Source organism: Sturnira hondurensis, unplaced genomic scaffold (assembly GCF_014824575.4).
Source record: "Sturnira hondurensis isolate 20B ecotype Veracruz unplaced genomic scaffold, ASM1482457v3 Scaffold0021354, whole genome shotgun sequence".
Taxonomy (NCBI): Eukaryota; Metazoa; Chordata; class Mammalia; order Chiroptera; family Phyllostomidae; genus Sturnira; species Sturnira hondurensis.
In genome coordinates, this window is record NW_028093985.1 from 101674 (window position 1) to 127207 (window position 25534).

General features: G+C 38.7%; 1 protein-coding gene across 2 annotated transcripts; it reads right to left on the bottom strand.

Moving 5' to 3' along the window:
* Window positions 1–2315: 2315 nt before the first annotated feature.
* Window positions 2316–24782, bottom strand: LOC118977279 (survival motor neuron protein). Of its 2 annotated transcripts, XM_037032181.1 has the most exons (10): window positions 24658–24782; window positions 18031–18102; window positions 16255–16374; window positions 14745–14945; window positions 14439–14594; window positions 13101–13205; window positions 11660–11770; window positions 8887–8937; window positions 3863–3888; window positions 2316–2649 (listed from the first exon to the last, which is right to left on the bottom strand). In XM_037032181.1, the coding sequence occupies exons 1-8, from the start codon at window positions 24733–24735 to the stop codon at window positions 8890–8892; spliced, it is 891 nt and encodes a 296-aa protein (XP_036888076.1). In that variant the 5' UTR covers window positions 24736–24782; the 3' UTR covers window positions 2316–2649; window positions 3863–3888; window positions 8887–8889. The 2 variants fall into 2 exon arrangements, with proteins under 2 accessions (XP_036888076.1, XP_036888075.1); XM_037032180.1 differs by lacking the exons at window positions 2316–2649; window positions 3863–3888 and having other exon boundaries at window positions 7987–8937.
* Between the last annotated feature and the right edge of the window lie 752 nt (window positions 24783–25534).

Below are 25534 nucleotides of genomic sequence, written 5' to 3' on the forward strand. Positions count from 1 at the left end.
AGTAAGTTGTGAAGCATGAGCCAACACCAGCATATGAAAAAGCAATCTGGAGCAACTTGGATGGACCCCTAAGTTGGGTGGTGTAGAGTCTCTGGGGATCTCCAAGATGGGTCAAACAGTGTTAGCCAGGCTGATGGAGTCTCAGATTGCTGACTCTGTTGGAGGAGGGTTTAGAAGAGGGATAATGGCCTCTGCTCATCTTGATGCCGGACACTTCAGTTCCTCCCTGTATACCACCAGTGCCTTTCAAGTTGCTACCTGGTGCTGGAGCTCAGGGGAGTGATTACAAGTAGGTGAGTCTGTGTGTGGGTTAAGAGGAAGTGCTTGAGGCTCCAGCAGTTTCTTCCACCAACTCAATCCCTACGGTTTTTGCAGCCATTAGTTTTGGGGACTTACCTTCCTGGCACTGGACTCTGGGCTGGGTGGCATGGTGTGGGGCTGGGACTCTTTGAGACATCCCTCCCCAATCTTTATCCACCACATGTGAGTGTGGGATGAGCGCATTCTGTGTCTGTACCCCTCCTACCAGTCTGGATGGATGTGGTTTCTTTGATTTTGTAGTTGTCATCCATTCAACTGGATTTCTGATAGCCCTAAGTGATAGTTGTTTTATATTTCAGTTGTAATTTCGATGTGGTTGTATGAAGAGTCAAGCCATGTCTGGCTACAATGCCAGACTGACCGGAAGTCTGGGCTAATCTATTTTCAATGCAGCAGCCAGAAGCCTTTTTTTTTTAAAAGATTACATTTATTTATCTTTAGAGGGGAAGGGAAGGAGAGAGGGGGGAAATATCAATGTATGGTTGCCTCTTGTTCATCCCTTGCTGGGAACTGGCCTGCAACTCAAGGCATGTACCCTAACTGGGAATTGAACTGTGGTTGTTTGGTTCACAGGCCCACGCTCAATCCACTGAGCTACACCAGCCAGGACATAGAAGCCTCTTTTTATCCATCAGATCATGCTACACCTTAGCTTCAAAACCCGTCAATGAATTCCCAGCTCAGAGTAAATGCTGAAGAGCTTACAATGGCCTACAAATGACCTGACCCTGGCTACCTGTCTTACCTCCGTCTCTTTTCAACTCTCCTCTGTTCACTTCCACTTGGCCACACTGGTTTCTTTGCTCATCTTAAAGCCTTTGCACTCATCATCTCCTTTGCCTGGGAAGTTCTTTCCTCTGAGTGTGAATGGCTCTCATTTCCTTTAGATCCCTGCTCACATGTCTCCTCAATGAGCAGTTTCCTGACCTTTCAGAAAAGCCTCCCCACTTCCAATCTCACTCTGCCTAACCCCACTCCCTGCTTCTCTACAGCATGGGCCACTCTCTGCACCTTATACAGTGCACTTGCTCACTACTAGCTGCTTCCCACCACTACAAGCAGGAATTTTCGTGTCTTGTTCACTGCTGTCTTCCAAGAAATTAGAATAGTGCTTAGCACACAAAGTTAAATAAGATTTGCTGCAATGAGTAACTTCCTGAACCTGTAACCACTCTCCAACTGTATTAGGTATTAAGGGAAGTAACATCCAAAAATATCTTAGGAAGCAAGCAAGCTGTCCTTATAACTAAATTTAACCCAGCTTATACTTAGGCAATGAAAATATGCTAGATGTATAAAATGTTGGCTGATTGTCATGAAAAATGGTACAACTAGATCTAACCTGTACTAGGAAGCTTAAGCTATAGAACAACCCATTCTGCAAAGCTTATTTACCACATATCGAATATCCACTTACTCTATAACTATGTACTGGGCAGCTACTGACATGTTAGACAAACTTGGTTTTCCCACACAAAATCTCTGAGATACCAGGCATTTACCATATTAGCCTCTTCTCCTGCAGCTAAATGGACTAAAAGAATCCCAGGTGCCATGGACACCAAACTTTAGACTAAACTGAAACAGTATGATCTCCAGCCTCTCCTGAGAATCTGAACTGCGAGAAACGGACAGATGGAACTACAAGGTAGTGATGAAGACAGAATGGCTTGGACAACCTGTTAGGCGGTGCGCACGATGAGCACGTGGAGGAGGCCAGGAGAGAGATGCTGACAGACAGGAGAAGGTGCAGGGAGGCAAAGGACAATGTGTCCTTCAAGAAACATGAGCCTTGGTTCCTGCTGGCCAGATCCAGTTCTTGTGACATTTGGCTTTAGCTACTACGCCTTGTTTCTGAACCATGAACTTTTAGCAATATTGTTTTACAGTTAATTCTATCTTTATAATACTACCCCTTTACTTGGAGGAGTTTTCTTTCTACAGACTCCACCTCACCATATATATTCCAAAGAGAAATATTCAGATAGTCAAGATTTAAAAAATTGATCATTTATTTTTAAAGGCATTAATAAAAAGCTTAACATACTAAGAAAGTTACAATATACAAATGTGTTAACAGATTGACTTTTCTGTATTACATGGGACTTTGAGTTTCTTTTAATTACTCACATTTCCATTGCTCAGTTATTCAAACTCGTTATTCCCTAGAAATGCCTAGTTGATTATTCAAGAATGAGTCACATACAGCAAGGGCAAATGCAGATGACTGTGCCACTCAGCCAAGTGGTCATGAAGAAAATGATGGAAAACCATTCACATCCACCAGGGACATCAAAATACTCTTTTCTCCTTGGGAGAGAGCTGCACCTTAATTTGAAAGGAAGAAAGTCTTGATATAATTATGAAATTTAAAAGCCTGTTTTCTTATAAAAAAATCATAAAGGAGAGAATAAAAATCTGCTAAAATACTTAATGTAATGCTAACTTCAATCTTTACAGAATAGTTACATAGACAAATTGTGAAATTCACTTGGAAGAGTAAACAGGCAAGAATATTTTTTAAAAGGTTTAAGGAACACTGGTATTTGATCTGTCTTTTTTACAAAACAATGATCAAAATCCTGTTAAAAACAACAGTGATTACAACAATACAAACAACATTCTTCAACTATACAATAAAACTAGAAATTATTTCTAAATACTTAGAAATTAAAGCATAAACATTTCTAGAGCTTGAAACAAACTTTTGGAGTATCTGGAAGTTGTAAAAATTCTATATAGTAGAATGTACAGAATATAACTAAAGCATTGTTCAGAGGAAAATTTGTGGTCTTAAAAACAGCCATTTTAATAATTAATTTACAAGGAATTTTAAAAAAATTATTAAGAAGTAGAGAGCGCCTGGCTGGTGTAGCTCAGTGGATTGAGCGCGGACCTGCAAACCAGACAATCGCGGTTCGATTCCCAGTCAGGGCACATGCCTGGGTTGCAGGCCAGTTCCCTGCAGGCCAACTCCCAGCAGGGGACGCGCGAAAGGCAACCATACATTGATGTTTCTCTCCCTCTCTCGTTCCCTTCCCCTCTAAAGATAAATAAATAAAATATTAAAAAAAAAAAAAAAGAAGTAGAGAGAAATTAACCCTTGGGATATCATCTGGGTCCATTCAACCCAATTTTAGATTCTGATACAATGGGGTTATCCTTTTGTGGTGTTTGATAGAGATTTAATACAATCTCTACTAAGAGCAATTTAACAAAAATCTATTAAAATTATAAATGCATATCCTTTTTAATCCAGCAGTTCTAACTCCAGACTGAAATTCTAGATTCTAATTCCATTTATTTAGATTATCTTGCAGATGTATTTGTTTATCTACAAAAAAGCATTAGGAAAAAGAATCATGAGTGTACAATTAAATAGCAAACAAATGCAAACAGCCTAAACTTCTGTCCGTAAGAGCTTAATTAAATGATATACATCAGTATATAAGAATATCCTGCAGCTGTTTAAAATAAGATAGTTTTATATGCTGATATGGATCTCAATATAAACATGACACAGTGAGGAAAAAGCACTTACCTCTTCAAGAATACTGTATGAATTACCTATAAAAACAAAAATTAAAAGTTTAAAGAACAATGATAGCTACATCTTACCTGATTTATTTTAATTACACATTTTTAAATTGTCAATAACTGTACACAGCACAAAACAGAAACAATACAAAAGGGTATTCTGTGAAATCTCCCTCCCATGGCTTTGTCTCCGGTCCCTCCTCAGAGGGATCCTGAGCATCGCCTTGAGACAATGATCAAAGCAGACACATGAGTGTACATATGTATGTACACAGGTCCCAGGCAGCATAATAGAGTTCAGTGTCTTAGTTTCATTTAAATGTATCTTCCTGTCAGATTGTTAGCTATACAAAACAAGCAACAATGTAGTTAAAAACAAATAAAGGAATAAACTGAGTATTAATTCAAATTTTAAAACTTTTATTTTATAAAAAATAATGAAAAAATTCTTAAGCTGTAATAAGTAGATGCTCTAACAATTAGATAAGTATGAAGAGTAAGGGCATTATGAATTAGTTTATTATTTTGGCAAAATGATATGACTACATTGAATATCTACAGAATTATTTAGAATTTGAAGTCCAATATACAAAATCAATCATCAATACAAAAAAATAATTCTATGGGACTATGTTAAACAAAAAAGCCAAAAACAGATTACTGCCATCTAGAAATATGTATCATAACAACCCCAAATTTAACATATTAACCTTACATACTTGAGAAGTTTGGAGTGGCATAACCATCACAACAGACCAGCTACTTTCAACCGGTGTGCCGCAAGAATTTTTAAAACATTCAATACCTGACTACTGAGTCAGGGGCACTGGCCTCTTTCCCCTTAGACTGTCAAATAAAAAACCGACAACTACCAACACAACAATATGCATTTGGTGTAAATGAATCAAAATCATATCTGTGTTCTGTCAGATCAGCAAAAAGTGTGTTTTTGGTGTGCCACAGAATTTTAGTTATTAGTTTGATTAGATGAAAAAGGCTGAAAACCTGCTGCAACGAATTAATCTTCCAGAAAACATGCAACAAGTGAAAATTAATTGTCCCAAAATGGGTAGGGTGGTGCAATGAACTGTGTGTCGCACCACATATTCATGAGGAAAATGATAAAAACACTTGTTAAAAAACGGGGAGAATAACTGGTAGTGTACTTGTTTTCCTGACACAGTTTATAAAATGGGGCACAACATATGGGGGGACAAAAATGGGCTTGCAGTTGTGAGTACATGAAACAAAGTTTGTCCTTGTATTACTACTTGTTAATTATTGTAGTATTTCTTTTTTTTTAAGATTTTATTTATTTATCTTTAGAGGGGAAGGGAAGGAGACAAGGAGAGAAATATCAATGTATGGTTGCCTCTCATGGGTCCCACACTGGGAACTGGCCTGCAACCCAGGCATGTGTCCTGACTGGGAATCAAACCTTGATCCTTTGGTTCACAGGCCTGCGCTCAATCCAGAGCTACACCAGCCAGGGCTTATTGTAGTATTTCTTGTATGAGCAACTGTAAACTTACTTTTGCCCCACCCTGAGTGATACAACTGTTTTCAGGCACTAGGCAACAGACAGCATGGGGCTAAGATCCTTGAAAAAGGGAAACATGTAAGGTGAGCTTCACTCTCATCTCTTTTTGGCTAGACACAATTTTCAAACTGCAGCACAAAGGTGACTCTGAGCGAAGAGTATTGTCCTTTCTGGGTGGAATCAAGACTGTAGTTGGGGCCTTGTAAGAGGCAGCTGGAATTTGAGGAGGCAAGGCCTAAAGAGGAGCAATTTGGAGAGAAGGATCTCCAGAGATCTGTGTAGGATTTCCATTTAGGTCCTTGTCCAAACCCTAAATTACTCCTATGTAGGACAAAACTCACAAAGCCTGGAACAAGCAGTTCCTGGGGTTGGGGTGAGGTGGCCTGCTAAGAGCTGACGAGAGGATTCTGGGTGGTTTGTACGGAGTTCAGCCATTTATTGTGTGGCCCAACGCAAGTCATTTTACTTCTGTGAGCCTTTCTCATTTGTCAAATAGGAATAGAATAATAAATAGTATCTAATTCAATGGTGCTATATAGATTAAATGAAATAACTACACCTAGCACACCAGAGTAGTCACTCAAAAAAACCCCCCTAACCCTGGCTGGCGTAGCTCAGTGGATTGAGCGCGGGCCTGCGAACCAGACGATCGTGGTTCGATTCCCAGTCAGGACACATGCCTGGGTTGCAGACCAGTGCCCAGCAGGAGACACATGAGAGGCCACCATACATTGATATTTCTCTCCCTCTCTCCTTCCCTTCCTCTCTAAAGATAAATAAAATCTAAAAAAAACCCCAAAACCCCCGAAAAACTATTATTAAAGGGAAGAAAAATTTCACATGGCAATTTCTAGTTTCTCTTACAATAAAAATGTAAAGTAACAGTTACCTAAGAGTCTACTGAAACCAAAATTTATAAAATAAGATTTTTTTTACTCTTAACCAGAAGTCTTTATGTAAACCCAAAACTCACTAATGCTCAGTACACTGCTTAGCCTGTCTTCTGCCTGGAAACCAAGCACTGGTTTTATTTAAAGTGGAATATAGCTCAGCTCACACTCATATACCATTTTAAAATGTAAAAGGTAAATTATGTGTCACAATAACTAGTAATAAAAAAATGAGAATTTCAAACCTCAAAAACTAGTTTCTACAAAAGCTATTCCAAATATACTACTTGACATATTCAAAATGTTACATAAATTCCCTTACAATTAACTTTAAAAACCATTCACCTACTTGCAGGATTTGTTTATAGGGAAGTCTTCTTTAAAACTAGCAAGAAGTTCAGCTGATGCTTAACCTTTCCTGGTGGGTGAAAGATCTGATGTGAAAATACCTCTTCCCATTTACCGTGTTCCCTCTTCTTTGACATTCCCTCCATTCTACGCTCTAAGCAAGAAACTGTGCCAGACACTGCAAACATGCAGAATGAGATTACAGACATCTGTCTGCCTCTAATGACAAGGGACAGACAGATGAAAGCTGAGTGGCACTGGGAACAGTAATATGACATTTGAGCTCCCTTGGGCCTCAAAATATACAATGCCTCTGGCTCTGTATATTCTCCGCCTAGAAGATTTTAACCCTCTTCACCTCCTGCACAATTTTCCTACTCACCTTTTCAGACTTGCTGAAGTCAGAATAACCTAGCTGAAGAACTTCAACTGAATGAAAAAGACTTTAATCAATGAATGCAATGCTGGCAATTATATTTTTATGTAATTTTAAAAAAATGCCCTCCCAGAAATGCATCTCCCATTTTGAAAATCAAAAAGAAAACATATTTTAAAAATATGCTTTTCAAGCCCTGACTGGTGTGGCTCACTGGGTTGGGTTGTCTTGCAAAGCCAGAAGTTGTCAGTTCAGTGCCCAGTCAGGACACATGCCTGGGTTTCAGGCCAGGTCCCCAGTTGGGGGTATGTGAGAGGCAACTGGGTGATGTTTCTCTCCCTCTCTGTCTCCCTCCCTTCCCCTCTCCCTAAAAAACATTTTTTAAACATTTTCATGGAAACATCTACCAAAAACCGTAATATCCATAATTTTTTTTCAAACAGTCACAACACAGAAGTTTACTTTAAGGCTGACAGAATAGAACTGAATGACTATATATAAGGAGGTATTTTCTATAACGTTGCCCAGAATGCCAAACACTACTGAACTAAAGGAATAATGGCATAACGTGTTGACAATCTTATAAAAAGGGTAAGTAAAAGCATTAAAAATGTGATGTTAAGTGGGGACACACACACATACATGCTGGCATTCATATCGTCTTGCAGATGAATATGGACCAAAAGTGTAAATGTGTAGAAAAGGAATATAATGAAAGACATATAGCTTTTACTAATTTAAAAATATTAAACATTTTTATTATGTACTTTTCATATACACAGAAAATAGAAAAAACAGTACAATAAATATCCACGCACACCCACCACTTAGATTCAATAGCCATATATACTTGGAGCATTGTTCTGTAAACAGAAAGGTCACGGGTTGGGTTCCTGGTCAGTGCACAGGCCTAGGTTGCAGGTCTGGCCCCGGTCAGGGCATGTACGAGAGGCAACCAGTCGATATTTCTCTCTCACACTGATGTTTCTCTCACCCTGTCTTCCTCCCCTCCCCCTGTCTAAACTTAATAAGCATGTCCTTGTGGGAAGACTATTTATAAAGAAACACTGTAACACTTCACTTGTAAATACTCTAGTATGCAAATTTAAAGATATTTTTCTATAAACTGTAATACCCTTATCACAGCTCATAAAATTAGCCATAATTATTTAATATAATTTAAAATCCAGTCCATATTCGAATTTCCTCAATTCCCACATCTTTTCAAACCAGGGTCCAATCAAATATACCACACTGTATTTGGCTGTCTTTTAAGTCACTTTTTAAACTAAAGTAGTAACCCACATTCCATGCCATTTTTTCTTTCATGATGCTGACTTTTTACAGAAATGCCAGTTCCCTCCTACAACATTCCACACTGTGGAGCTGTCTGATCATTGTGTGTGTGTGTGTGTAATACCATTTAATTTGCTGCTCTGTCCCCAGTATTTCTGGTAAATGGAGAAGTCCATCTTGAAGGCCTGATTAAATTTCGGTTACACTTTTTCACCAGAGCACTTCATGGGCAATGGTGCATTCCGTGCCACCTCCCCAGTCCAAAGGCACGTCTGGCTGGCTGACCACAGTGATGCAGTCTCGTCACTGACTCTAAGGATCTCTTGGTTGAAAAGTATGCTATGTTTTTCTTTCCACACCACTAGCAAGTATTTGGTGAAATGATACCTGGAAATCCTGAGAATTCCAGAGGGAATGTATATACATAAACCGTTTATCAAATAGTTTTGGCATTAAAATGTCTTTAATATTGTTTTATATTAACTTTTCTACTTTTTAACATTTCATTTTTTAAAATGTTTCCCACAAACTATAAAATTTACACAAAAGATTCACTTCTATCACGACGGCGCACTTACTCCTTAATCAAAATGCGAGCATCTTCCTTCTTTTTGATTTTGTTTGAAACCCTATAAAGAAAATAAAAGAATTTTAAAGAACAGCATACAGATTGTATACAGATGTAAATAAACATTTTGTTTCACATATTTTACTCATTCTACTTGACAAAATAATTGTCATAGAGAAATAAGTTTATAGCCCCCCAAAGTGCTTTAAAAGTGACCCCAAAGTATATAATTAGGCTATAATTAAGGGATTTTCTTCTTTCACTTATGCTGATCTCCGTCCAATGATATTCAAGAGCACACTTACATACCTTATTTTCATCAAGTAAAATATCTAATTGTCACCTTGGCTGGTGTGGCTCAGTAGATTGAGTGCTGGCCTGAGAGCCAAAGGGTCACCAGTTCAATTCCCAGTCAGGGCACAATTCCCTGGGTTGGGGCCAGGTCCCCAGTAGGGGGCACATGAGAGGCAACCACACACTGATATTTCTCTCCCTCTCTCCCTTCCGTCCCCTGTCTAAAAATAAACAAAATCTTTAAAAAAATCTGTCATGCTCATTTATTAAGATAAGACCAGTAAAAACTAGTACTACTAAACAAAAACATTTTAGAACTTAAAAAATTGTTCTTCTGGTCAGACCTAGCCCAAACATCCTGGCCTCAATGTTTTCTATATGTATAATACCTCTCAATGTCACTATTCATCTACACCTTATAGGTTATAAGACATATTAACAGCAATTTGTTACTAATGAGTAGCAAAGTTATAACCAATTTATGTTATTCCATTAACATTATTCTTAGTCATCTGCATTCTTCTGGGATGTCTACAAAGAGAAAAGGCAGAAGTAAAGAGGTGAGCCCAAATCTTATCTGGCTGCTCTTACGGGAACAGGGAGCAAACTGCCCATCACAGGTGCTTCTGTGGAGCAACCATTAAGAACTGTTAGCTGAGGGCAACGCTGTCTGATAAGTATGTTGTTGAAAAACATGACAGTGAGTAGTCGCTGCTTTTTAGTGGTAAAATTTTCGAAGAGACAAAAAAATACAAGAACTAGGACACTGTGATTTTTTCATATTTCTGAATATAAGCGTATGTTTTTATTTTAATTAATTTAGATATGCAAATAATATTCATAAAAATAAAGATCACTTCTCTGGAACAAGTTAGTCATATGTTAGCTCTGAATTTCTGGCAAATTATTCTGGACAACACAGCTTTCCCCAAACTGGTGCATGGACACATGAATGACACACAAACATCTATATTTTGTTTATCAGAACCATGGTTAAAAGTCCATTGAAAATCTGCTAGGTTTTAATAACACAGTACAATCACATACATGAAATAAGAATGCTTATAAATACAAATTAGTCCTGGCTAGTGTATCTCAGTGGATTGAGTTCTGGCCTGAGAGCCAAAGGGTCACCAGTTCGATTCCCAGTCAGGGCACATGCCTGGGTTGGGCCAGTTCCCAGGAGGGGACACACGAGAGGCAACCATACATTGATATTACTCTCCCTCTCTTCCCCTCTAAAGATAAATAAATAAGATCTTTTAAAAGATAGATTAAAAAATAAAATTAGTTATAAAAAATACTATTTAGCTAACTCTGTCATTCATTTCACCCTGCAAGTCAAATATATTCTAACTCTGCAGTACAATACACTCATTTTTAAACTGCTGCTAGAGCTAGTAAAGTAGAAAACAGTAAGATCCACATCTACTTAAGGCTGTGATAAAACTGACAAAACCATGAGCCTGTACAGAATATGAACCTGAAAAAAAGTTCAAAAGAAAAATACCCCCAAAATACAGTGAATCTGGGTAACAGTGCTATGGATGAATCCTCCTGCCCTTGGCTCTATCTTTCTCCGTCTAAAAAAATTTGAAAATAAACATAAATTGTCGAAACTTTATATAAATTATACATATTTACAAAATATTTCGTAGTTAAAAAGTATGCAGAGAAATCTGAAGTACAGAAGAAGAAAGCTTAGTTAGATAACGGGTCTTGAAACAAATAAACTGTTACTTTGTCACTTTTCATTATCTTTCTAGTCATTAAACGGGGTACTTTTCCCTGGCTGGGTAGTTCAGTTGGTTGAAGCGTCATCCTGTACACCAAAGGGTCGTAGGTTCAAACCTTAGTTGGGGCACACGCAGGAGGCAGCTGATTTTTCTTTCACATCAATGTTTCTCTCTCTCTAGAATCAATGAATGTTTGTTTGGTTATTTGTTTATTTATTTATTATCCTCACCTGAGGATATGCTTCACCAATTTTAGAGAAGAAACAGGGAAGGAGAGACAGAAAGAGAGAGGGACCTCAATGTGAGACAGAAACATCGATCAGCCACCTCCCGTTATGCACCTTGACGGTGATCGAACCCACAAGCTAGGCATGTGCCCTGACTAGGGGGGACTAAACCCCCAACACTTTGGTGTACGGGACAGTGCTCCAACCAACTGAGCCACCTGGCCAGGGCTGAAGAGTAACTTTAAAAAAAATATTAATGGGACCCTGGCTGGGGTGGCTCGTTAGATTGAGTGCCAGCCTATAATCAAAATAATGTAATAACATGGAGGATTTTTAAATGCACTACAATTACACTTGGTGGGGAAAAGAGAAGAGTAATATAAGCCTTAAACAAAAAGCTGTACTTTTTAAACTTTAAGGTAGTTCCTAACCCTTAGGATCTGCCCAACATATCATTTTTTTAATCACAAACACAACAAAGTCACATAATCAAAATGCCGGGAAGAGATGCTGAGTGGTCACTTACCATATAGTAACCGGTGTGATAGCCACTCATGTACCAAGAGATTAACATGCTTCCCAAAGCATCATCATCATCAAGAGAATCTGGACATACGGGAGGTGGTGGGGGGATTATCTGGGAATGGAGGAAAATATACTTTAAAATGGGAAATCTGGAGATCCATTTTATGGAGACAATGATGGAAATTAATTCTGTGTTTAAATCCATGTTCTCTATTTAAAATTTTTTTAAAAAATCTGACATTTAGGAAAAGCCAACCAGTAACAACAACAAAAGACCAAGAATATTAAATTGAACAACATTCAAAAGATAATAGGGCACAAAATATGTTTAAACATTTTGCTTTAAGAACTATTTTTTTGTTCCATTATGAAGCCATGGTTGGAAGACAAGCATAAATACTAGGCCAAAAAGTTCATTTGGTTTTTCTATAAGGCTCTAGTAGCACTTAGTGGTCTTTAACTTCGTTGGAAACAATTTTGTTAGACTGTATCGTGACAGCTGTTGTATCAGTGTGCATTTAAAAAAACTTATCAAAACTGGTGAATTTTTGTGTAGCCATTTTAATATTGAAGATGGAAGAAAATATGCAACGTTTTCAACATATTATGCTTTATTATTTCAAGAAAGGTAAAAACGCAACTGAAATGCAAATAAAAAAATTTGTGCAGTGTGTGGAGAAGGTGCTGTGACTGATCAAACAGGTCAAAAGTGATTTGTGAAGTTTCGTGCTGGAGACGCCTCACTGGGTGATGCTCCATGGTCGGGTGGACCAGTTGAAGTCGTTAACAACCAAATAACAGTCAATCTTGTACCATTTGGGAGTTAGCTGACATACTCTACCCAAATCAACAGTTACTGGTGAAAGTGAAAAATGTGTCTTTTATTTCATGGAAAAGACCACATGGACTTTTTGGCCAATCCAATACTTTGATGCTTTTCCTTGAAAAATAAATATACAAACACCGAAACAGCATTTCAAGCAAAGGACTTGGGCAGAATATCTGCACTGCTCCCAGCCCAATGCAGTTTGCTAAAAAGTGTCTCTGCACCTTGCCCACTGTTGTTATCTGAAAGTCTACTGTTAGCTATCTGGATAGTCTACTCGATCAGAAGGTGACACCCAAGCACACCTAGAAGGAGAAAACGTAAGTCCTTATGGGTGGTACAATTAAATCTTTTCAAATAGGAACTACCTCCCTATAGAGTAACATGCAATTTCTGCCAGGAAAGAAGCAGGTGATATAGGGCTAAGAGCTGGGGCAATAAGAGGAGTAAGTCTGGTAGAGCAGGGTATTGAAAAACCCAAGGTTAAGTTCAAATTTTTACCCATTAAAATCTGGCCCTAGGGATGGTTTAAAATGACATTCCTAACCACCATGTTCTACTAAACCCCAAACTACGTATGAAAGCACAGTTAAATCGGAATTCCTTTTGTACTCACTGGTGGTCCAGAAGGAAACGGAGGCAGCCAGCACGAGAGGAAGTGTGGTGGTAGTGGTGGAGGTGGTGGTGGTGGTGGTGGTGGGCCATTAAATTTCAGACCTGACTGTAACAAGTATTTCATGGGAAGAATTACCAATTTCAATATGAAAACAGGAAAAAAGATTTAATGTCAAAAAAATCAAAATAACAGATCAAAAAGATTTAATAGAATTACATGTCCAAATACTAAAGTCAAACAGAATCATAAATCTAGATTTTTCTCATTTCCTTTCTATACACATTCAGGGAGAAAAATCAAAGTAAGAAAATATTTTAATTACCTAATCAAGAGTGTATTTAGCAAGATATTTGCATTAAAATATTTTAATGGAATTTTTTCCATAAAAATTTTTCCAATATTTTCCATTAAAATATTTTAATTACCTAGTCAAGAGTGTATTTAGCAAGATATTTCCACATAAATCACTGTATTCCCCACAATTTCATTACCTATATTGTATAATCTTGTTATAGACGTCCTTTTAGTAGCTGCATATGCTAACTTAGAGCATATAACGTAAAAATTAGTAAACTTCTTACTTAACAAGAGAAATCAGCCCCCTGAGACCAATGAAGCAATATATACAAACACACAGACAGACACACATACATAAATCAACAAGCTTGATCAATCCAGAAACTAACATGATATAAATCTCAAGAAAGATCTCACAGAAAGTCTTAAGGAAAAGTTTTAATAAGTTATGGGTGATATTTCTACCTAAAAAAATTATTTCCTGAATACCAAGACCCCCAAGGAAATCACTGCTTCGCACGTAACAACTAGACAGGGCCACACTTCCCTGGGCTCCATGACATAACCTAAAATACAGACCTTTTTAGGTCGGTTTGTTCCTTATAACCAACAGAGGCATAAAGAAAAACAGTATTTACATTTCCTCTATAAAACAACCTCGGAGCCCTTCAGGACTCTACATGTATTAGATGTAAATACTGTATTCACTTGCAATTTCTGTGTCTTACACAAGCGACTTGGGGAACTATCAGAATAATCAGCTGACAAAATATCGTACTTTCTAACTTAAGTTCACTAAGTTATTAGTCTAATACCTAATACTCCATAAAAGTAGTTGGAAAAGCTTTTCATTATAAACTATTCTGCATTACTACCACTTCCTTTCTGAAGAATTCTTAAGTGCGTATTTACAACACCTACAGAAATCTACAAAAGTTTCATGGGAAAATCTACAATTTCCTTAATGGAAGGTCTGAATATCTGTTGAATGTTTCAATACTATTAACTATTTCCTGGGAAACTTTTCTGTGTAGAAGTTACCTTTCCTGGTCCCAGTCCTGATCTTGGTATGGGGGGTGGTGGAGGGAGAAAATAGTTCCATGGAGCAGCTTTTGGCTTGAAGTTATTTGGTTTATTTCCAGGAGACCTGGAGGAGTTCTCACTTTCATCGGTTGAAATCTGACTTTCATTTTCATTCTTTAAAAAGAAAAAAAAACACATATTTTTTGTTATATAGGTGTCATTAAGGAATATTTAATGCCTCAGTGGATCAAACTGACAACTGGTTACACCACACAGTTTCTCATCTAGTCTCTGCTTCCAAGAATCTATTTTTTGTGTTCTCACCTCCTGAGTATTATGTTCTATATTATTGGTGACTTCAGAAGTTGGGGAAAGTAGATCAGACAGATTTTGCTCCTCTCTGTTTCCATATCCAGTGTAAACCACAACACAGGTTTCTCTCTTAAAATCAATCGAAGCAATGGTAGCTGGGTAAATGCAGCCGTCCTCTGACCACATGGCAGAACATCTGTCACCAACTTTCCACTAACAAAAACAAACACAGATACATGCACACATGTCTTTTAAAGGTGGTAAATTATTACTTTTGTTTGGGTGGGGTGGGGGAGGGGAAGGCAGGGACAGTCTCCAGTTAACTGATCTGGAAGGCAGAATGAAACAGTGAAAAAAACTTGAGGCCCAAAATATATAAATCTGAATTCCAATATAAACACAATATAATCTTATCATATAAATTCTTCCATTTTTATAATCACAGACAGGTTTTCATGAGTCCTATTTTCCTCACCTGTCAAGTGGACATAATATAATCTACCTCAATAACTTGTTAATAAAAGAAGGGGTCCTGGCTGGTGTAGCTCAGTGGATTGAGCGCGGGCCTGTGAACCAAAGGATTGTGGCAATTCCCAGTCAGGGCACATGCCTGGGTTGCAGGTCAGTTCCCAGCAGGGGACTCACGAGAGGCAACCATGCATTGATATTTCTCTTCCGCTCTCCTTCCCTTCCCCTCTAAAGATAAATAAATAAATAAAAAGTTAAAAACAAAAGAATAAAAGGGAAGGTATGAAGTGTCCAGCCCCTCTGGCCTTGCATACAGCAAATGCTTAGCCAATGTTAGTTCCCTTCCCCCTTGATAATGAAACTAAAGTGACTACTGAGAGACTGAAATATTTAACTTCCAGGTCTATGATTTTAAATAGCAGATAGGACTCTAGTCAGAATTTTAGGTTTCTGGGCATTAGTATTTTTAGGATTTTTGAAGGAAAAAAAGGATACCCACTTCTCAGTTTAAAAAGTAAAACACTGCTGCCCTGGCTGGTGTGGCTCAGTGGACTGAGTATGGGCCTGCGAACCACAGGATCCCGGTTCGATTCCCAGTCAGGGCACATGCTTGGGTTGCAGGCCAGTTCCCAGCAGGGGACTCACAAGAAGCAACCATACATTGATGTTCCTCTCCTTCTCTCCTTCCCTTCCTCTCTAAAGATAAATAAAATAAAATAAAATAAAAAATTAAAAAAAAAAAAAGTAAAACACTGCCTGTGCAGTTTGAGGCCCTCAGATGGTCCTCCCAAACAGCACTGCCTTCCCCCACCTCCCCAGTAAAGGAAACACTGTCCTGAATTTACTGCTTATTAGTCCCAACTTACACTTTCCCTTTTCCTTATACTTTTATTGACATGCATGTCAATAAACAATAAACGATAAAGTTTAATAGTTTTAGAAACATTATTGTCAATGGAAACCACTGTACTATTTAAGTTAAAGATATTTTATACTATTTTATAAACAATAGGAAGAAACTCTTTGAAGTTAAACCTCAATGTTTTAAAATAACCTGCTTCAAGGAAGTTGTAGTATTCTTTTTCTGGTTTTTATTCTTCTTAGCAGGTTTTCTTTTAGGTGTGCCTTTTGGTTTATTTGAAGCTTCAGAAATGTCACCATTCTTTAGAGCATGCTATGAAAATATGAACAGAAACGTACATGTCACCAAATGATTCAAAGTCACAATATAATTCAGTCATTCCAAGCTGGTCTCAAGGCCCCACCCCCTCAGACAGCCCCCACTCTCTCTGTTCACTCTCCCGCACACCACAGAAACTGCCCCCCAAAGCACCACGATACACCTGCTCTTCAGCTCCAAAGGCCCCTTCACGGTGAAGAGGCTCAGGCGAGGAGCAGAGGCCCCGAAGACGCAGCCCTGGCTGAGCTCTCAGCAGAAGTCAGCACTAATTTTGTGACTGAACCACCAGGAAAGCAGATCCCTCACCCCCCAGGGGAGCCACCCCAGCCGCTGTCGTGTGGACGGAGATGGCCTGTAACCGTCAGGATTCACAAACAAAATTAATTATGGCTTCTATTTCTTTGGAAAACAAAAAACAAAAAAACCTTTAATCAAGTCTCCTCACTCTCAGCTGTTCACACCAGGACTCTGTCGATCACCTCCCTTTTTGATATTCAGGACAGTCTGGATGCCGCACCAATGCACAGCCCGTGCTTGCATTACTTCTCGGGTCAAGCCTTAAACTCGGGCATTCCCAGCCAAAGCCGGCCGTCCTTACTGACCTGATTATGATCACCTATATTGCTATTAGATCACCTATATTGCTATTATTTCAATTACAACCTCTATGCAAACAGACTTCCAAAGCTATTATCCAGCTCTGACTTTTCTCCTTAGTTCGAACCAACATGTACAATGACCAATTTTATATCTTCACATTTACCTCAAATTCAACACAACTAACGGTAAACTATTTTCCCTCAAATTGGTTCTTTTCCTCTATCCGGACCACTTCCCTCTCAACATCCCTTACACCTTATCCTGCACCGGCCCCATTTTCATCTGCGTTTCACAGAGCTCTCCAGGTTCCCTGCGTTAGTGTGCTTCTAGTCTAACTGTATATGGGAACACATGCTATCGACAAAGTTAGAGTTCAGTGTCACGGATGACACAGGTTTGGCCCTTCCACCTCACGGCACAGGCATGACGACAGGAAGGGAGTGGCTGTGTGCTCGGGGTTCTGGAGGAGTGCACGCTCTGCTTGGACCACTGCTGGCCAACACGTGGTGCTCAGTGAGACCAAACACCTCCACCAGAGGGTGAAGGGGTGCTGCTGGACAGCTGTGTAAATGTCTTGTTCGGGCCACAAAAACAGACTACAGCCCCTTAAAGAATTGTACATTCCTACGGGAACATCTGACTTAATAGGCAACTAACTGGATTGGGGCAGATTAAGTTAATAACATATGTAAAGCAGTTAGAAGAGTGATTTTAAAGCCTCTACAAGTATTAATCATTGCACTACCACTATTTATCATCATTTCAATAAAGATTTAACTGTTTAAAAATTATAATTCAGACTAATCTGAATTAGATGACTTCCATAGTTTTACACAATATAAACACATTAAAAGGAACAACTGTTTAAAATTCTAGTTAAATCACCTCTCTTAAGGAGATGACATGTAGATAGCCTACCTTCCAACTTCTAAAGAAAAATATTTAATTTAACCTGTTATATTTTAATCTTCAAACTTAGAACTAAACAGTATGCACTTTAACAATTTACTGTAAATATTACCAATTAAGAAAAAGGTAAACACTTCATACCTTAAATGAAGCCACGGCTTTATCGTAAGCTTTTATCAGTGCTGTATCATCCCAAACGTCGGAATCATCACTCTGGGAAGGGTAAAGAATAAAAACAATTCATGCTTGGATGGATTTCATAAAAAGAAAGTTTGTTAGTGCCAAGAGCCAACTTAATCCAAACATAAAATTACACCAAAAATAGGTTTTTAAATCCTAAGCACAACCACTAGAACCCTACCTGCTTCAAGATTATGGGACAGCACGCCCACGGCCACACACGTGCATATGTCCTGGAGGTGTGCCGGGGAGTGGTGCTCCACGGTTTAACCCCACTCTACCCACCGTAAGTGGATCTGTCCGAGTGTAAGCACATTTCAATCTTTTCTAAGAGCAGATAAAGGGTGTAGTTTGGCAAATCTAGGATAAGATAAAGAGCTTAGTTTTAGTGGGAAAACATCTGATGTTAAGTAATCTGGAAAAGATCTAAAAATTATTTCTGGCTTTGAATTTAAATTTAATGAGTGCTTAATAGAATTTCAACATAATTCAATTAAAAAACAGTTTTGAGCACCCACTACCACCAATCACTCATCACTGAGAGTATAAAATCAAGCTACCTATTCTCAAGGAAGACCAGGGATTTACGACATACTGCGATGCAAAACAAAAAAGAATAGAAAAATACAATCAAATATTAATATGTGAAGTGCCAACAATAAAACAATAAATATTTAAATTAAATGGAAAGGAATGGATTTTCTCCAGTTCAAGACAAAGACATACATGGCTGATTCTGAACTCACGCCCTCCCACCAACACATCAAATCTACAGCTATGTACAGAACAATTCCCCTTGAAAAATATCTAAGTTGGTGGAGTGACTTCTACACATTGGGCAAATGAGAAAAAAACCTGACATCAAAGCAAGTAGGAGAGGCTGAGACACAATCTCACCATGGACCCCAACCCTCAGGCAGCAATCCACAATTGGGAAGAAGGGTTTGAACCCCATAATGGACATCCTAACTTTTAAGACCTATACTGAGATGAGCCCCCCAAACATCTAGCTTTGAAAACCAAGGGGGCTCATGTCTACCAGACTCACAAAACAGCAAACTAAGTAAAGGCTCTTAAAGGAATCACCTGCCCCAGAGGCCCAGTACAGAACCAGCCAACTGAGAGGCACCAGGCTTTAAGGTAAAGAGGCTCACTTGCTTATCTTGAGGCACACCCCCTATCAGGGGCAGGCATCTAATTAAACTCACACCTAGGACTCTGCTGGGTTACTTAACCAGGACAGGGGCTTGTAGTTGCCATCTTCATGCTCTCCACCCTGCTCCAGCCGGGGGTGCCTTCTTCATTCTCTCCTTCTGCCTTACTGCAACTCACCGTTATCTTCCAGAAATGAGCTTCTCTGGCACCCTGATCACGGCAACTTGCGTCTAGGGGACACTTTCAGATCACCTGATTCTGGTGGCCAGCAGGCAAAGTTACACAGGTCTATATATGCTTGCGTACTTTAAAAACTGCTGCCTGAGGGTCTGGCTTTCAATCAGCCATTTAGCTACTGACTTAATTTAAATTCTCACCCTTGGGACTCGGACAAATCTTTGTACACAATGGTTTGAGAGACAACTCAGAGTTAGGGCAAGATTGAAAGATAAGGTTGATCTAAATGAGGCCACTCCTTGATGTCTGGGAGAGGTGGCTGTTTTATGTAATACCCAGAAACCAACAGAGTCAACTAAAATAAAGAAGTAGAGAAATATGTTCAAAACTAAAAAAAAAAAACTCAGAAAAAATTTCTTTATGATAAAGATAAATGAGGTACCTGATAAAGAGTTCAAAATAATAACCATAAAGATGCTCACCAAACTTAGAAGAATGGATAGACACAGTGAGAGCTACAATAATGAGATAGAAAAACAAAACAGTAGTAAACAGGTCAGAACTGAAGAAGACAATAAATGCTCTGAAAAATATACTAGAGGGATTCAACAACAGACTAGATAAAGTGGAAAGATCAGTGAGGTTGAGAACAGGGCAGTGGAACTCACCCAATTAAAGCAACAAAAAGACAAGAGAATTTTAAAAAGTGAAAATAAGAAATATTTGACTGAAAATCTAAGGGGTACCAGTGAAGACATAGGAAAAAAACCCAAAAGAGTTAAAATTAAAAATGAAGTGCTAAATATAAACAACTGGCAAAGAATATTTAGCATCTCTATAAATGGAACCCTTGAATAAAAGCTAAAAAACAAAACAAAACCAACCCTCTAAAAAAGAAGGCCTCAGAGCCTCTAAGCAAAAAGGCTAAGTCATTTCCAAAATAAAAGAAAAACAGTTAGTACTAGACTCTCTCATAGAAATTTATTGGAAAAAGTATGAGCCAAGGATTTCATACATATCCTAGCTGTCCTTCAGTAGGAAGACTAAGTTTAAAATGTGTTAAGAATACTGTTCTCACTCATCTAACAGAGAAATCTACTAAAGATAAGCTTCATCCAAGCAAAGTATGACCATGGAAAACTTAGGTTAGAAACCAAAACTGTTAGCATCAAATATACTTAATTGTAGACCTAACAGAAAAAGAAAATATATAAATCGACAAGCTGATCCCAAAACTCAAATGGAAATACAAAGGGCCTAGAACAGCCAAAATAATTTTGGAAAAGCAAAGCCAAGTTAAAGGACTTACATTATTTGACTTTGAGGAGCACCCGAAAGCTACAATAATCAACAAAGTGTGTTTTAAGCACTAAGGGAGACAAATAGACCAGCGCAACGAAATCAAGAGTCAGAAACAGTCCCATATACATGATTAATTTGCAACCAGGGTACAAATGCAATTTAGCAGGGAAAGCACAGTACCTTTAACAAATGGTGCTGGTCAACTGGAAATCCTTATGCAAAAGAATGAATTCTGACCTGTATCTTAAGCCATACACAAAAATTAACTCATAATTTATCATAAACCTAAATGTAAAACTTCAAACTATAAAACTTAAAAGAAAAATCTTTGCAATCTTAGATAGCCTACAACAAAAGAAGCATCAAAAATGAAGACTGAAAAATTAGATTTCGGCAAAATTAAGAATTTCTGTCTAAATAACACTATCAAGAGACTGAAAAAAACAAGCCACAGACTGGGATAAAATGTCTACAAATTACTTGCCTGATAAGGGTTTTATATCTAGCATACATGAAGAACTCTCAAATCTCAACAAAAACAAAACAACCCAATTCAAAAATGGGCAAAAGATCTGAATAGACACTTTGCCAAAAAAGATATATGGATGGCAAATAAGTGCATAAAATGATGGTCAACATCATCAATCATCAGGGAAACACCAATTAAAGCCACAACAAGATGTACATCTATTAGAATGTCTAAAATTAGCACAAGACTGACCAAAACAATCGTTAGCAAAGATGTGAAGCAAATGGACTTTCATTTCATACATTGCTAGTTGAAATGTAAAATGGTACAACCACTTTTGAAAAAGTCTGACAGCTTCTTCGAGTTAAAACAATGACATAGGTATTTACCCAACAGAAAGAAAAGCACATGTTCATACAAAGTCTTCTATGCTAATACTCATGGCAGCTCTATTTGTAACAGCCCCAAACTGAAAACAGCCCAATGTCTGTGAACAAGTAAATGAATAAACACATTTAGTATACTCATGCAATGGAATACCAGAGCAATAAAAAGAAGTGAACAACTGATATACACAACACAATAGATGAAACTCAAAGTAGCTATGCTCACTAAAAGCAGCCAGACAAAAAAGACTCAATGTTTATAAAATTCTATTTCTGTTTACAAAGTTCTAGAAAATGCAAGCAAATCTATGGTGACAAGAAGTGGGTCAGCAGTTGTCTGGGGACAGGAGACGAAGAGGGATGAGGATTACACAGAGGCGTAGGGAAATCCAAACGAGCCCACCCCGAGACCAGACCACACAGAGAAGCCCTAAGACTGTATGAAGAAAAGAAATGGCTTGCCAATCCTTAGCTGCAGTGCCCAGCTCTTATAGCTTGAGCTACCTGTTGATGCAACCAAATGAAAGATTTCAAGGAGGAATGCCCAGCAAGGCCTTCACAAATTCCTAACCTGCAGAAACTATGAGAAATAATAACATGACTATTGTTTCAAGCTATTTTTGAGTGATTTGTTACACAGCAACTGAAATGGAACATTAGAGTTGCCTAGATACTTGTTTCTCAGTCACCACCAGTAGCCAAGGTTTCTGAAATTATTCTTCAGGTTCTGCCATCTTCTCTCACTTTTCAACTACTGACAATTCCACTGTGCTCTCTTAAGTAACCAATAAACTTCTGAACCCTCATCTTTAACCTCTTCTCTGAATATTCTTTTCATCTTGTTGTAACTAAAATCCGGCCTTCTCTGAGGATGCCACCGCCCTCACAGCCATCTCAAATGAAGTATTTTCTCCTTCATGTGCCTCAAATCACTGTACGGGGGCGGGGGGGATCTTCCTTGTTCCTCACTTCCACTTCCAGATTATTCTCCCTCTTCCTCCCCAAACTCCTAGCTTTAAAAATCCTGTCAACAGAGACCACTGTCTGCTACCCCGCTTACTGCACTCATCTATAGCCATCTGGGTCATACTTCCTCATTCCCAGAGATTTCTATCCCAGGACTTTCTCCAACACAACTCCTCATAATTCTTGATTATTTAGAAATCTACGTAGATGATCCTTCCAATACCCTATACTTGCAGGTCTTTAAACTGTTCTCTACCAATGAGCTATATCAATCAATATCAGCTACCCACTTCTAAGTAAAATCACAAGATGCAACCACACATCTATTAGAATGTCTAAAATTAACACAAGACTGACACAGCAAGTGTTAGCAAGAATGCAGAACAAATGGGTTCTCATACATTGCTTTTATTATAACCAGTAACTACAAACTCTCCATAAATTCTACTCTCCAACCAACACCTTCTAGGATCTACAACTTATTTCTTCTAGTAGTCTGATGATGACAATCATTCTACTTCACTGGGAATAGCAAAACACTGATCCTCTCACTTTTTAAACTGTCACTGTCCTAATATCCTCACTTCCTTTCTTAGCTTAAATTCCATGGTCAATCATTAAGATAATTCTCTTGTAGTTCTTCCTCTCATTTCTTCATATGTACCCGGTATGAACTACAGGTGTACCTCAGAGATATTGCTGGTTTGGTTCCACTGTAATAAAGTGAGCATTACGATAAAGCAAGTTGTAATGTTTTTGTAGGTGGCGAGTCTTGACTTCGGTTTGGAAAAAACATGCAACACCGGTGAAGGGCAATAAAGTGAAGTGCAATAAAAGGAGGCGTGCCTGTACAATCCCATTCATTTCAACTACTAGTTTACTCTGTGCCTGCCCTCACAAACTTAAAGTGAACTTAGCTGGTGAAAAACACAATCATGCCATCTAGTCTCTTTTAAACGCAGGATCACAATATCTCAAGTACACCTTTAATGTTGCCTAGCAACATTCCACTATATATCCCTAGTAAAACACTTATTCACTCTCCTGGAAGCCTACTTTTTACCTTTTCTCTTTTCAAACCTCCAACACCTGCTCTGTTCTCACTCCTAGCTGATCTTTATTTCTTATACTGGCAGCAAGGCAACAAAGGAAAAGAGAAGTTTCACAGTCTCCCACCAGATCTGTAATTACATCTTTTGCCACATTAATTGTCAATGTTCCTAACAAAGGCCAAATCTGTCTCCTCTTACCTACTCTAAAACACTACTTCAGCATCTCTTTTGCATTGTCAATTCTTCCATCCTTACTGGATCTTTCCTATCAGCTCACAAACATGCTGAAACATGTTTCTCCCATCTTAAAAACAAACAAAAAACAAGTAATCCTCTCTATCTCGCTTCCCCCTCCTGGCCAATTTCTCTACTTTCTACTTACAGTATAACTCCTTAAACTATCTGTTTATAAATGTTGCCTTGAATTTCCTCCCCCCCCGCCCCCAGACTTACCCCAGTAAGATTTTACCCCTACTATTTCACCCCAAATTAGTTTTTGATCTTCTCCTTTATAAACCTGTTCTACTTGCCGTCTTCTCCATCTCAGCACATCTGTAAATGGCAACTAACTTCACCTTTTCAACTGTTTGGGACAATCTTGAAGTTATCCCTGATAAGGAAAGTTATCAGTTATTCCTGGTAACTTTCTTCTCTTAAATTTCCATTACTGAATCCGTATGCAGTAACTGTTGCCTCTGGTTTCGAAATATCTGTATATCTAGAATCCAAGTACTCTGTTTTCCTTTGCTAACACCCTCATCTAAGTCTGGCTCATTTCAATAGACTCCTGTTTTCCCTGCTTCACCCTGGCCTGCCTCCACACCAGTCAGAGTGGACAAAACAAAAAGCTGCAGTAGGGCCTCGGCTCAAGTCCATTAGGGCGCCCAAGCGGTGCGAGGAAGGAGCTTGCTGCGAGGTTCCCAAGTGGAATAGGATATAGAAACAGGCGGATCACCGTCCTGCAGTAAACGGACTGGCCAGATCCTGGCCTGCGACTGGGGAAGAAGCTCAGGGCTCAGCTAGCAGTTGGGAGGAGCCCGCACTGTGGGTCGTCGGGAGGAAGAGTCGGCTGGGATCTCACCTGACCAGTGCCGCGCCGGAATAGCACCGAGTCCTCCGGCTCCGGGACACCGCCACCACCTCCGCCCCCCATCGCCATGGCGAGGATACCACTGGCTGCACGGTGTGGGCTCCGTGCCTCTGAGAATGACACTTTCCGCCTCTAGGACCTCTGGGAGCGGAAGAGTACGGTGGCCCGAAGGGCACCAGAGCGCCTGGGGGGAATTCCGTGCGCGCTCTAGGAGTAGTCTTTATCTCACTTCATTGTTTTTCTTTTCTGTATTTTCTCGGTTCTTCGATTTCACTTTTTAGTGTAGTTGTAGAGTGCTATTAACAGGGTACTTTTGTTTTCAGCAATAAGTTTTATTTGTCCATTGCAGGTGATTTAGAAAACATGGGTAAACCAATACTATAATAATCAGAGGTACCCAATAATAATATATATATATTTTAAAATCCTTTAAAGAGTTTTAACCCTGGTGGAGTAGGTCGCATTGGTTAGATCATGGTGCCCTGATCAGAGGATATGCAAGAATCAACTAATGAATGCATGAATAAGCAGGACAATAAATCAGTGTGTGTCTCTCTCTCCCTCTAAAAATCAATAAGTAAAATAAAAAATGCTTAAAAAGAAGAAATACATATAGTTTTTTAAAGTTTGCTTAGAATTTTCAACCATTTTAAAGCATACAGTTTCATGGTGTTTAGTATATTCCCAAGGTTGTGAGGCCACCACCACTATCTTAACTCCAGAACATTTCATCACCCCCCAAAAAGCATTGTATCTATTCACAGGCACTCCCCATGCTCTCCTGCCTCCCAACCACTAGTCTACTTTCTGTCTCTATGGATTTACTTCATTCTGGATATTTCATGTAACGAATCATATATGTGGCCTT

What these genes read in the sequence shown, in the direction of transcription:
- LOC118977279 (XM_037032181.1), bottom strand. Translation starts at nt 24,735, where the DNA reads ATGGCGATGGGGGGCGGAGGTGGTGGCGGTGTCCCGGAGCCGGAGGAC. An exon ending in TCCGGCGCGGCACTGGTCAG is followed by an intron (nt 18,103 to 24,657) that starts GTGAGATCCCAG and finishes TACCCTTCCCAG; the next exon opens with AGTGATGATTCCGACGTTTG. An exon ending in CAGGACTGGGACCAGGAAAG is followed by an intron (nt 13,206 to 14,438) that starts GTAACTTCTACA and finishes TACTTGTTACAG; the next exon opens with TCAGGTCTGAAATTTAATGG.